The sequence below is a fragment of the Dromiciops gliroides genome, chromosome 4 (assembly GCF_019393635.1).
Source record: "Dromiciops gliroides isolate mDroGli1 chromosome 4, mDroGli1.pri, whole genome shotgun sequence".
NCBI classification, from domain to species: domain Eukaryota; kingdom Metazoa; phylum Chordata; class Mammalia; order Microbiotheria; family Microbiotheriidae; genus Dromiciops; species Dromiciops gliroides.
Window position 1 is genome coordinate 113,357,008 of NC_057864.1, and position 14,256 is coordinate 113,371,263.

At 36.0% G+C, this 14,256-nt stretch overlaps 1 protein-coding gene across 1 annotated transcript in view; it reads right to left on the reverse strand.

Moving 5' to 3' along the window:
- Window positions 1-1,720: 1,720 nt before the first annotated feature.
- The window catches only part of NSL1 (NSL1 component of MIS12 kinetochore complex), a 33,679-nt gene continuing 21,143 nt past the window's right edge, over window positions 1,721-14,256 (reverse strand). Inside the window, 5 exon segments of the mRNA XM_044004910.1 lie at window positions 1,721-2,846; window positions 2,848-2,904; window positions 2,906-3,057; window positions 4,372-4,393; window positions 4,395-4,435. Of these exon segments, the coding sequence (XP_043860845.1) occupies window positions 2,727-2,846; window positions 2,848-2,904; window positions 2,906-3,057; window positions 4,372-4,393; window positions 4,395-4,435 (392 nt within the window). The 3' untranslated portion in view covers window positions 1,721-2,726.

Here is a 14,256-nt window from a genome sequence, read left to right on the forward strand (position 1 = left end):
ATCCTATTCAATTCTGGGTCATCCACTTTGAGATGTCCAATAAACGATGGGTCATGTGGGGACTGATGCTTAGGGAAAAAAAACTGCAGTATTTCCTAAGAAGACACATACTTTCAAATGCTCATACCCTACATCCAGCAATACTGTCCTTGCCAGTTCTTCGTAGGCCACACTCTCACCCTCAGTTCCATCCCTTTTCATCTCTGGAATGCTTCTCTCCTTACCAAGACTCAACTTAAATCTTACCTTCTGTTGGCCTTCCCCACTCTTCCCAGTTCCTTCGTTATTACGTTCAATTTATGCTAAATATATGTACAACTCACACGCACCATTTCTTTAATGGTCTCCCCCATTAGAATATGAACTCTTTGAGGGCAGGAGTCTTTCTATCCCTATACTTAATATAGTACTTGGCACATAGCAAGCACTTAATGAATGCTTATTGACAGTTGGTAAATTCTCCTCATTCTGCTGCAGAATGAAGTTGATTTCTCAAGTTCATATTTACCCTCTTGGCCTGAGGACTTTTATACCTGTTTACAACAGTTCTTTTACTTACTTTTTTTTTTTTTTGGCCATTTTGTTGGATTTTCCTCTCCTGTTTAGTCTACTTTTTTATTACTGAGCCTTTTCTATTATCCTTTTGGGAAACATTTCACTGAGTAATCTGCTGCAAAGTAGAAAGGGATTTCTCCTGCTCTTTTACATCCTAACTCTAGCATGAACTTTACTCTGCATGTATTTCATATATAAGTGCTATAGCAGGAAAGCAAATGTAGTATGATCCCTGTAGGTCATCAGAACAGTTCTTACCCTCCACAATTACTGAATTCCAGATCCTCTCAACTTTTATCTATTTGCTAACTACTACACTTAACTACCTTTCACCATGCCTATTAGATTGGCAATGGCCACTCTACCCCTTCCAAAGGAATTCTAATTTTTCCTTGAGCTTAACCACTCTAGCCTATGGTTACCAGTTTTTGCTTCAGTTTTCTCTCCTTAGGGATAGTCCAATCAATTTTTATAAACTTCTAGGCCTGGAAAACACTTATTAATACTTAGCCCTTAGGTAGTATACATCTAAACTATATGGAACAGATAATTTTCTACTTTAAAAAAAAATACTTTCTACTATTCAAATGGTGAAGAACCCTTACCTTTCATTCCTTTTGTTATGGCAGGAAGAAAAGATAATTCTGTTGTACAGTCCCACAATATTCCCTTCTTATCAAGTTGATGCAATAATCTTTCTTAGGTTCTCTTTACAGTTTTTGTATACAGATTTTTCCTAAAAGACTCAAGAGAGAATCTGATATCAGTTATTTGTACTTTAATAGAAGGTGAAGTTGAAATGACATTTCCTTATATGTATTTGCATTTTAAATTTTGTTTCTAACTGAGAAGTGGGAAATGTTATCACATTAAGTTAATTTTTAGAATGCTACATTTTGAAGCTTTAGAGAAGAAAAAAATCACCTAGGGCTGAAATACGGCACATTCCATAGATTAAAAGAAAATTTTATATATGTCTCTAAGTAAAAGATGAGTGTTATAGGAACTAGTGAATAAAGATAACAGACCCATCAAGTACAACTTAAAAATGCTTATGTAACAGCTCATAAACTGACAGATATTCAAGGCAACATGACTTCATTCTTAGTGTATTATTTTAATATAAACTATATTTCTATTTACAAATATACAGATTACAAATGAGGTACAAATATATACAAAAAACTAAAATATCACTATAATTTTCTTCACTAGGGAAATTTGATTCTATAAAAATCAGTTTTTATGCCTGACACTGTATGATTATCAATAAATATAGATTTTTCAAGTTCCATGATTAACAAAATCCTTTGAAAATGGAAAATATTGTCAGTCATCAAAAGAGAAAAACATATGGTATATTGTATGATTCTCATACTGTGACTAAAAGCTACAATAAGGAAATGTTAAAGGCACTGACTTGAGAAAACTGTGAAGGTAAAGGGTTTATTCATTCTCTTGGCAGACAATCTAACAGTGATTATATATTTATTATATCAAGATCTTTAAAATATACAATAGTTCAACATGAATTACATATATTTTTCCCTACAATATTTCAAAATTGTTTTTCAAAGTATTAATCTGACAAAACACCTGAAACTAGAACTAAACATGATATAAAATCTGATGATACTAGTCCACAGTAAAATGTTGTTTGACTAAAAGCTTTATGAAAATAAAATATACACATAGCATGGGAAAACACTGGAGTCTTCTTTTATTTACAAGAATACTGTCTGAAATAAACAATAAGTAAACCTTTGAAAGACTTACACAAAAAATATGGATCCATTAAGTCAAAAAAATTCTAATTAAGTGGAATAGGAATAGCGCTATTATATACCTATTTTCCCATCTGAACAAAGATTTAATTCATGGAAGCTTATACATTTACCTCAACCATGAAATTCCATGGAAAAGTGTCCATGAAAACAAAACATGATGGCACCTGAGGGACCCCATCACTGCCTACTGATGGGCCATCACACCTTAACTCAAACAAAGCAAGTTTTTTCATCTTATTGCAGATGAAATGGTGACTTAAGATAATCTATACATTAATCACATTTATTGATTAATTATACAGCTGGGATCTTGTTTAATGAATGACTAGTCAAAGAAATATAAATTATTTCCTATTCTATCTAAAATTCCAGGTCAGCTTAATGCTACTGATAAAGCCCTTTCACCACTTCTAGGACAAACAGGAGCATCTCATGAATTAAGATCATTCTCATCCGCCGCAATGGATACTGTTTTCTCTGTGGAGAGTTGTGAGGTTTCTTTCTTCTTCATTACTATCTTTGTGGTTTTCTTGGCATTAGTCTCTGTCGGGGTAGTTTCTATTTTGTGTTATAAAATTCTCAGGCTTTATAGCTTCTTTCGTGTGACTGCCAGAGAAAACTTCTTGGTGGAGCCTCTGAAGTTGTAGAGTGGGCTGCATCGTTAGAACTTTGGAGAACCCATCTGCTTGCTCAATCAACACTGGCAAGGACTTCAAAAACAAAATAACGATGCTTCAAGTTAATTCTCAGTGAAATAAAAACACAATACCCTAGATTCCACACGTATCAGGCTACAACCATTCTAAAGAAAATATGATGGAGTCACAACTCGTAGGTAGGCCAGAGTTTCTTCAAACTACCAAGAGACTGCATCAATGATAGCCGAGAAACTTCAGTTATAAGCTATAAAACCTTGATAAATGACTATGTGAAAATAAGCTTATAAAAAAAATCAGCTCAAGTAATACTAACTATTTATACACTATTTTTTGAACCTGGGAGCATGAAAGAAATCAATGGAAGAACAAAAACCAAAGGTAATGCCAATCTTGAAGTACTTAGTTTACTGGTATGACACATCCAACTTTCTATTGGAAATATAAACATTTGTTCTTTAGCAATATAGTCAGGGTAGAATATTTCAGAGAGCTAAAGGGGTATGGAATCTGAAGTGTTTTCAGATAACGATCTCAAGTTAGTTAGCTAGAGATTTATCCACTGCATGCAAGAAACAAAAGGAAGTCATGGTTTTTCAGGTAATCAGTTTAAATCACATCAAGGGTTAAAAGATTTAAAGCTAACCTCTGAAACCTGCCACAAACTGAAGCAACAGTTAATACTCAACCAGAAAGATGTTGAATAGTCAAATTTCAAAAAAAATTTTATAAAAAGAACTTTTTAAATTTATTTGATTTACTTTAAGTTTCAGGGGTGCTTTATTTTTGTTTTATTTTACTTTGGATAAGTAATTCAACAATATCAAGCTATGATAGTACTGTGAAGACTCCAAATTTTGAATGTAATCTATGAATCTGGTTGGATCAAAACCCAATACCCATAAAGACTAACTGACTATGGAGCCAATCCTTAGCTGCTGTTAGAAGCAGCTGGTGATACAGCAGATGGAGCACTAGGCCTGGACCTGTTATCAGGAAGACCTGTGTTTATATCTGGCCTCAGACACTACTAGCTGTGTGACACTAGCCAAAGCCACTCAAATGTTGTCTGCCTCAGTTTCCTCAATTGTAAAATAGGATAATAATAGCCCCTACTTCCTGGGTTTTTTGTGGTAGATCAAATGAAATATCTGTAAAATGTCTAGCACAGTGCCCTGATATGATCAGTGCTACATAGATGCTTTATTCTCTTCCTTTCCCTTGCTTCCCCTCTTAGACAAATGCAGAAAAATCAAGTAAAAAAAACCTGACAATTTCTGCTAAAACAGATTAAAAATACACGTCATGAATTTTCAGAGACCACCAAGCCACATATCTTCCATCTAAAAGCAGCATATAGATTTTACCTTCAATTACTTCAGTGATCTGCTTGGAAAGCTGTTTCTCCTCTACATTTCAAAATTTCCATGCGAGAATTCTGCAAAGAAAACCCCAAATACCACTTTATTTCCTTTAAAAAAAAAACAAAACCAAAAAACAAAACCCACAAAATAAAAGACTACTGGAAAATTTCTAAACAAATTTCTTTTATACGAACCAGTTAAAATGTTTTATTTTCTCTTCCATCGGTACCTCTATCCTTTATAACCTGTACATAACACTTAAGGAAATGGGTGAGAAAAAACAAAAAAATAGTGCCTTATACATGCATTTAAATTTCAAGTTGTTTGTTTGTTGCTTCATGCTCAAAGAGGACCAAAAAGGACACCAGGATGTTGGGGTCGATGTACAGTGTGTCTGGCTGTGGCTGATCAGCTCGGAAGGCTCTATTATTAACAGTTGGATACAAATAGGACATATGACCATTTGGGAGGGTGTATATCTCTAAATTTGTGCATCTTGTGTTTCTGTTGAGCTACTGCATTTCTGTTTTTGCTCATATAGCACAGGACCTTCTTTGATGTGGAAATGACCATCCCATGCCAGTTTCTCTCATGTCTCATAATCAATACCAAAAGTTCTTCAGAGAAACCTTGTGGGTGTCCTTGTATCACTTCTTTGGATCCCCATGTAAAATATATGCTTAGCACTGCCCATCTGAATGTGGCTCTCTCTGTAGTAGAGTTTGAATGCTTGAAGTTAGCTCAAGAAAAGACCTTAGCATCTGGTACCTATCTTGCCAGGTCATCTTCAGAATCTTCCTAAGACAATTAAAATGGAAGTGGTATCAATTTCTGGCACAATAGACTGTCCAGATTTCACAGGGTCATCACCAGGGCTCTGTAGCCCTTCATTTAGTAAGCAGCCTAATACCTCTTCTCTCCCACACATTCTTTTGGGGCCGCCCAAATGCTCAGCTAGCTTCCGGCAATGTGTGTGTTTAACTTCATCATCTACTTGTGCATCCCTGGAAAGTTAATCTGCCAAGGTAAGTGAACTTAACGACCATCATTCAAAATTTTTCCATTTACTGTAACTGATGGTTGCTCTACATGGAGAGGAGGGATGCTAGCTTGTGGAGAGCCCTCTGTTTTCTTGGTGTTAATGTTAGGTCAAAATCAGCCCAAGTGGCAAAAGAATAGAACCATACTTCGTTGCATCTCAGTTTCAGAGGCCACATTGAGTAGACAATCCTTTTCGAACAAAAAGTTGTGCACCACCTCCTCCCTCCACTTAGTCTTGGCTTATAGCTTTTCAAGTTAAATATTTTTGTTGGTGTGGTAGTTGACCTAAATTCCGTTTGCCATCCTCATTGAAGGCATCTGACAAAATTGCTGAAAACATGCTAAAAAAGATAGAAGCAAGCGCACAGCCCTGCTTCACTCCTTTCCATTAACTGGGAAAAATACAAAAGCATGATCCTTATCCAGAACCTGTTGCAGGAGAGAGAGCACTTTTCCATGTATAAAATTTCAAGCACATGGAGAAGACTGATTCAGCTTTCATATTTTATAAGGCTACTAATTCCAAAATTCTACTGTTCCATAATTATATTATTAATATCAAACATGACCATTTAAATAAGCATGACTACAAGCTAACTAAAAACCACACAAGAATGAAAAAATAAAACTAAATTTGCTGAAATAGGAAGAAAATTCTTGACAAAAAAAAAGTTGAAATGGAGAAAAAATGGAAAAGAAACTATTATTTTCTGAATGAAATTGACCCAAATGGCTTTTTTTTAATTATAAAAGTATTTTATTATTTTCCAGTTACATGTAGAGATAGTTTTCAACATTTGTTTTTATAAGATTTCTAGTTTCAATTTTTTTCCCTCCCTCCCCAAGACAGCAAGTAATCTGATATAGGTTATATATGTACAATAACATTAAACATAATTCTGCATTAGTCATGTTATAAGAGAAGAATCAGAGCAAAAAGGAAAAACCTCAAAAAAGAAAAACAACAGCACCAAAAACAAAAGAAACAGTATGGTTCAATCTGCATCCATATTCCACAGTTCTTTTTTTTCTTCTGGATTTGGAAAGCATTTTCTATCATGAGTCCTTTGGAACTATCTTGTATTGCTGAGAAGAATCAAGTCTATCATAGTTGATCAACACATAATGATGATACTGTGTACAATGTTCTCCTGGTTCTGCTCATCTCACTCAGTATCAGTTCATGCAAGTCTTTCCAGGTTTTTCTGAAATCTGCCCGCTCATCGTTTCTTATAGCACAATAGAATTCCATTACATTCATATACCACAACTTGTTTAGCCATTCCCCAATTGATGGGCAACCCCTCAATTTCCAATTCTGTGCCACCACAAAAAGAGCAGCTATAAATATTTTTGTACATGTGGGTTTTTTTCCCTTTTCTATGATCTCCTTGGGGAAAAGACCCAATAGTGGTATTGCTGGGTCAAAGGGTATGGACAGCTTTATAGCCCTTTGGGTATAATTCCAAATTGCTCTCCAGTATGGTTGGATCAGTTCACAGCTCCACCAACAATGCATTGGTGTTCCAATTTTTCCACAGCTTCTCCAACATTTATTATTTTCCTTTTTTGTTGTATTAGCCAATCTGATAGGTGTCAGGTGGTACCTCCCAAATGGCTTTTTTTAAATTTGAGATTAGATATTAGTAATAAATTTAAGAATGAAACCATATTTCAAAACCATCAAATGTTTGAATTAGATGACTTCTGTAGCATATTTTAACTCAAAAATTCTTCAATGAAAGCATTTAATTTAAATATGTGGCAAAATTACATTAAATTCTAACAGAAAAGTCCAAAATGTATAAACTTTTCACTAAACAGAAGACCTTTCATATTAAGAAAACTTCAATTAAATCTCTTTCTTTAAAGATCCTAAATTAACTCTCCATTATCTTTTTATTTAAGAAGATACTGTATAGGTAACATCATAATTTAGGAACATGGCCTAAATATACTAAAATATCTTGCTCATACCAAACCAGGAGATAGACTCCCTCAAGGGAAGAAGTATTTTTGATGTTGCTATTTTCCTGTCTGGGTGTAGTGGTAGTAGGATAGAAAAAATGTTCAAAGCACATTTATCTCCTCAGCTAGAACCATACAACAGGTTATGTTCCAATTAAAAAACATAAAGTTTACCAGGTTAGGTTACCAAGTTAACCCACAAAGATCCATTTAATGTATATTATTTCTGAAACATAACACACACAATAAAACTATTATTCACCAGGCCTGGAATGCTTTCTCTCCTCACCTCTACCTTGTAGAATCCTTAAGTTTCCTAAGTTTCCTCCAAGGCTCAAGTGTGACCTCCTAACAACAGGCCAATCCTGATCCTCCTAATCACTTGGTAATTATTTTGTACATAATTTCTATTTACCTTCATGTTACCTCTCCCGTCCCCTACTCCAACTCCAACAATTAGCCCAATTGAGGACTTTTATCTTTCCAGCCTAGCACCTGGCACATAGTAGGCATTAATAAAAGCTTGCTGAATTAAACTTTGGGTTAATAAACAGGCTTTTGTAGGGAACCAAATCACCATTTTTACTCCTCCTACAGGGGAATGAATTTTGAGTCTCAAACAACCAATTTGTAAATAAAACTTTAGGAACATAACAGGTTGCCTGTAAATGATGTGCCAGTGACTAAATAAATTTTGTTATAAAGAAAAAAAAAAAGAAAAGGAAATATAAAGATATCTATCTCTAAGACCACTGTTTGCAAGGTCAGCAAAAGAAACAGAAGCATCATGTCCTATTATGGTGAACCAAAGTTAGTTCTTTATATATCACTACAAATTCCATTAAGGATTAAGGATGTCTCTTGTCTCCTCCCCAACTGATAAATGGTCAAAGGATATGAACAGAGTTTTCAGATGAAGAAATTAAAGCTCTCTAAAGTTAAATAACTCTCTAAATTGTTATATAGCTCTCTATATAATATGCTCTAAATCACTACTGATTAGAGAAATGCAAATTAAAACAATTCTGAGGTACCATCTCACACCTATCAGATCCACTAATGACAGAAAAGGGTAATGATAAATGTTGGAGAAGATGTGGGACAATTGGAACAATAATACATTGTTGGTGGAGTTGTGAACTGATCCAACCATTCTGGAGAACTACTTGGAACTACATCCCCAAAGCAACCAAACTGCATACCCATGTGGAAATTTATTTTGATTTGGGGACCCTACCTTTAGGCTGAGATTAGAAAGCCTTAGGCCCTCAGGGTCTCTTCTGTGTGGGAGGTGCTGGTGCCCCCTCCCCCTCTGCTTCAGCTGAGCCAAAAAGCCCTGTGGGCTGTACAAGCCGCCAGGTCAGACAGCTGGGGAAAAAAAAGCCCCCAGCTCCCTCCAACCTGAGCAGAGCTATCCGAAAGATCCTGGATAGCCTGTGCTGTGGCAGGGGATGCTCGAGCGCACCCCCTGCGCCCCCACCAGCCACAGCTCTGGCTGGCGGATTAGCTTGGTCTGTGGGGGAGCAGGAAGCCCCGAGATTTGAGCGGAGAGAAGAAAAGGTATATATAGACCTGGGAGTTAGACAGCAAGGGGGGCGGACAAGGACAGTTTGGTTGGGACAAGGAGACGGGGCTGAGAAGAGGACTGGAGGCGGCAGACTAGAGACAGGGCTACAAGGACGCAGGAGAAGACAAGAAGGACTAGGAGCAGGGAAAAGAGAGGCCGAAGGGCAGACTGACGGAGCAGACAGACAGACAGACAGAAGGTCGGTGAGAGAGAAACACAGGGGTTCAGCGGTGGCAGTAAGGAGAGGAAAGTTAGAAGCAAGGGGATTTACAAAGTGAAAGGGGCTCAGAGTTAGAATAAAGGACCTGAGTGCCTTAAGGCAAGAGGCAGCCAAGGTACTTATTGTATTAAAAAAATTCCAGGCCCAGCAGGTGGGAAAGAGACACAGTGGAAAGAGAGGCACCGCAAATGCAGTCAGGTTGTACATTTTATTTCCCTGTATTCTTAATTTTAAATAGGATCTCATAAATAAACTCTGCTTTGATTATTTAGTTAATAGGCTTCTTAATATTTTGCTTATCAATTTGGGAGTGGAGCAGTGTGGTGGAACTTTATAAATGGCCCATGTTAAATTAATAGCAGTCAGATAGCCAAACAGTCAAAAGTCCCCAGATTAGTCCTCCAGTCAGCTTTAGCCCCAAAATTAGGCAAAGTCATCAAAATATTCCTACACCCAGCAATACCACTACTAGGTCTGTATCCCAAAGAGATCATAAAAGGGAAAAGGCCTCACATGTACAAAAATATTTATAGCAGTTCTTTTTCAGGTGGCAAAGAATTGGAAACTGAGGGATGCCCATCAATTGGGGAAATGGTTGAACAAGCTGTGGTATATGAATGTAATGGAATACTATTGTTCTATAAGAAATGATAAACAGCAGGGCAGCTAGGTGGCGCAGGGGATAGAGCACCGGTCCTGGAGTCAGGAGTACCTGAGTTCAAATCCGGCCTCAGACACTTAACACTTACTAGCTGTGTGACCCTGGGCAAGTCACTTAACCCCAATTGCCTCACTAAAAAAAAAAAAAGAAAGAAAGAAAAGAAATGGTAAGCAGGCAGATTTCAAAAAATCTTGAAAGACTTACATGAACTAATGCTGAGTGAAGTGAGCAAAACAAAATTGTGTTACTGTACACAGTAACAGTAACATTGCGTGATGATAGACTTAGCTCTTCTCAGCAACACAATGATCCAAGACAATTCAAAATGACTCCTGATGGATAATGCTATCCACATCCAAAAAAAGAACTATGGATTCTGAATGCAGATGAAAGTATACTATTTTGACTTTTTTTCCCCTCATGGTTTTTCACTTTTGTTCTGATTTTCTTTCACAACATGACTAATGTGGAAATATGTTTAACATGATTGTACATGTATAACCTATATCAGATTGTTTGCTGTCTTGGGGAGCGGGAAGGGGAAAGAGAAAAATTTGGAACTCAAAAATCTTATAAAAATGAATGTTGGGAAAAAAAAAAGGGTGTATCCTCAGTTACTAATCTCAAAGTAAGTAACCATTTAAAAGGAATAAGATGTGGAAGCAGCCTTTAAGATAGCCTAAAGATCATGAAAGCGGTTTTCTTAAAATAGCTTAAAAGGGAGGACTAAATGCTTGCCATTTGCTATCTAAATAGCAGGCTAATGCACTGTTACTTTAAAAAGTATCTTAGTTCTTAAAAATGTGGAAGTTGAGTGCTACCCCTGAGAAAATTGTTTTCCCCAGTTATTGGCTTTCCAAAACAAAGGGAAATGAAAAAGTGGAAACGAAAGATTGAGCAACTGAACCAGTTTTGCTTTCAGGACACTGAAGTCCTTCAAGGAGAGGCTGCCAGATGACCCACCTCCATTGTATTCTCTAATTCATTTACTAATCTAGGAAACATGAACTTCTAAGAGGCTATACAAATATATAAACTCAGCAAAAGTGCTCAACCATGTACTTCCTTTTCAATTCCAACTATATTTGATTAATATGACCAATCTAGCGTTTATTTTGAATTCACTTCAAAAGTGATAACTAAAGCTACAAATAAGTAATAGAAAGTAGTATCTCTGGTGATAATGAAACAAATAAAAATATAACTTCCTAACGAATAATCCTCAGTTGAATGTGTCTCGTAGGAATATCCAGATAATAAACACTATCTTATACTTCCAAAGAAACTGATACTTCTTAATACTTCCCATGATTTCTATAATTCAAGAAAAAAACCCTTTCAAAAAACACCCACTTAAAGTTTTCTTTTAAGTTTGCACAAAACTACAAGTACATTCAATCACTACATTTAGAGAACTGAACTCAAAGAGTCGACTAAATTTTTTTATTGAAAATTAATAACTTTCACAAAGTTACAAGATACAAAAAACTCAACACAAATCATCATAATTTACAAATCTGTAAATTACCAACAAAAAAGTGGGAATAGAGAAAAATTCTATTTAAAATAACTTATGGAATGGGTCAAATATCTGGGAGTCTCACACAGAGGAACTATATGAGTACAACTACAAAAACTACAGAAATAAAGACAGACCTAAATAACTGGAGAAATAATAATTGTACATGATTAGGCTATGTCAATATAATTAAAATGACAATATTAATTAACTTACCTATTCTGCCACACCATTCAAAAAACTACCAAAGGAAGAGTACTTTATAGAACTCTAGAAAATAGTAATGTCATCTGGAGAAACAAAAGGTCAATCTCAAGGGAAATTAGGAAAAAACAATGGGAAAGATGAGGACTTTGAAGTACAATATCTCAAACAATTGTACATAGTAACAATCATTGAAATGATTTGGTTTTGGTTAAGGAAGTCCATTCCATTAGGTATAAAACATACAGAACCAAACAAATTTGGTATAGCGTTCAATAAGCCCAAAGCCCCTCCAACTACTGTGGGAAATACTATTTAACAAAAACTGCTTATAAAAAGTAGTCTGGCAGAAATTTGGTTTGCACCTTAATCACATACAAAAATAAGCCCCAAAAGATTCTTGCCATTATATAAAAGGTCACATCATAAACAAATTGGAGGAAAAACAAAGGAAATACCCTTTCTTTTGCAGCTATGGATAAGGGAAGAATTTATGGTCAAACAAGGGATGGAGAGAATCACATACAATAAAATGGGCAATTTTTATTACACAAAATTTAAAAGGTCTCATATAAACAAAATCAATGAAGTTAAAATTAGGAGAGGAAGTTAACTGAGAAAAATCTTTAGAGCAACTTTCTTTGATAAAACGTCTGATATCTAAGATCTATAAGGAACTGATTCAAATATGTAAGAACAAGAGCTATTCCCCCAACTCCACAGTGACCTAGGATAGTGCCCAGGTAAATTTTGCTATGGTTGAAAAATATTCCTCACTTGGTAGCCAACCTGGGAATTAGTCTCTCAATTTAGCTAGCCTGGCCTTTGAATGATAAACATGCAGTACAATCGGATCTCTATTCAAAACTTTCCCAATTTGGCAAGAGCTTATTTTCCACTAGAATATCTTTGGAACTCAGTCAGTATCAGTGGACTAGTGGAAGAATGCTAATTCATATTTATGTAGTATTCAATGGCATATGAAGTACTTTCATCACAACAATTCTGTGAGGTAGGAAGTACAGATAGTATTTCCATTTACAAATGAAAGTCAAGTATAATCAGACTAAGTAACTTGTGACAATCTTTTAAGGAGAAAAATGTTTTCTGGGTCCTACGCCTAGCTGGCCAGATAACAGACACTATTCCTTCTCTTACCTCAATGTGGATACCTCAATTTCGAGTTATTAGTGGTGAGTCCCATCAAGTATACGGAGATTCCAGCATGGCTAACTTGGGGGTGAAAGATATGGAATGAGAATTATAAAGGGAGAGAAGGGAAGGAAAAGGATTAGGATTCAATCAAAGGCCAAGGGGAAAAAAGAGCTAAGGGGCATAGAAAGAGGTAGTGAATGGGGTTAAGTGGGAAGAGTCTGTGGGTACTAAAGAATCATGACAATAGTTCCCATTTTCATTCTCTTCCTACTTTCTTTATATCTCCCCTTCTTTACCCTTAGTGTTGCCTGTGACCAGCATTATAAGAGGAAGAACAGCTAGGGACAGAATAGCAAAGAGGGATGGGGAATGAGAACGTTAAGGCCAGTGAGGATGGTGGCAGAGCAGATGACCTTTTTCTCTACAGCCTATCAAGTCCCCTGAACACTACTCACCTTACTGGTATTAGAAAGAAGTAAGAAGTAGAGCTTGATCAGGGCCAAACTAGAGTGAGGAATAAAACTGAGGATGTTCCAGGCAGAAGTGGGAAGATGTGTCCTTAAAGCAGTTCAGCTAGGGCAACCATTCATCTAAATGAGTTGTATTTTAGTCAGCTACAAATATGCATGTTGAGAGTCTTCTATGTAGAAGTCTTCGACATAGAATCTTCCATAGAGAATTATATAAAATAAGGTATTTAAAATTACAAAGCAAAAGTATGCAAGTAAACCAAGTACCTGTATGATCACTTGATAGATCCTGTTTTTTTTCTAGGAGTATAAAAAAAGCCCTCTGACTACAGGGTACAAAGTTCAATATGGGTCACTGGGAAGGATTGATTCTTTTTCCCTGAAGCATGAATCTGAGATGTGATAGTGACTTGTCAAACCTGGAAATCAATATCCAACTGTGGTGATTCACATGGAAACAAATGATACTGTCAAAACAAACCTATATATTATCTCTAGGGATTATAAAATCCTGGGCAGGAAATTTAAGACTTTCCAGGAACAGGTAATATTTTCATCACTGCCATGAACTGAGGGAAGAAACTTCAAAAGAGAAGCAGATGTGGCTTCAATGGAATCAGAGAATGGGGTATGGATTTTTAAATAAGAAATTTGTATATAAAACATGCAAATTATGGGCTCTTAGCCAGAAATGAAGAATTTTTAATAAGCACCAGGAATACATTTGCCTTGAGATTTGAAGTTCTTTTTTTTAGTGAGGCAACTGGGGTTAAGTGACTTGCCCAGGGTCACACAGCTAGTAATTGTTAAGTGTCTGAGGCCGGATTTGAACTCAGGTACTCCTGACTCCAGGGCCGGTGCTTTATCCACTGCGCCACCTAGCTGCCCTGAGATTTGAAGTTCTAACGAAAAGTATTCAAAATCCAAAATGAAAGGGCAAAGAACCAATTTCCCATATTATAACTGTTGAACCAGAATCCAAAAAAGATATGACATTGAAAGAAAAAATATTAATATAAGTATTCAGTAAATTCACGGGAGACATATCCAAGAATAATACTAACAGTATTCAGTCATAGATTTCATCCA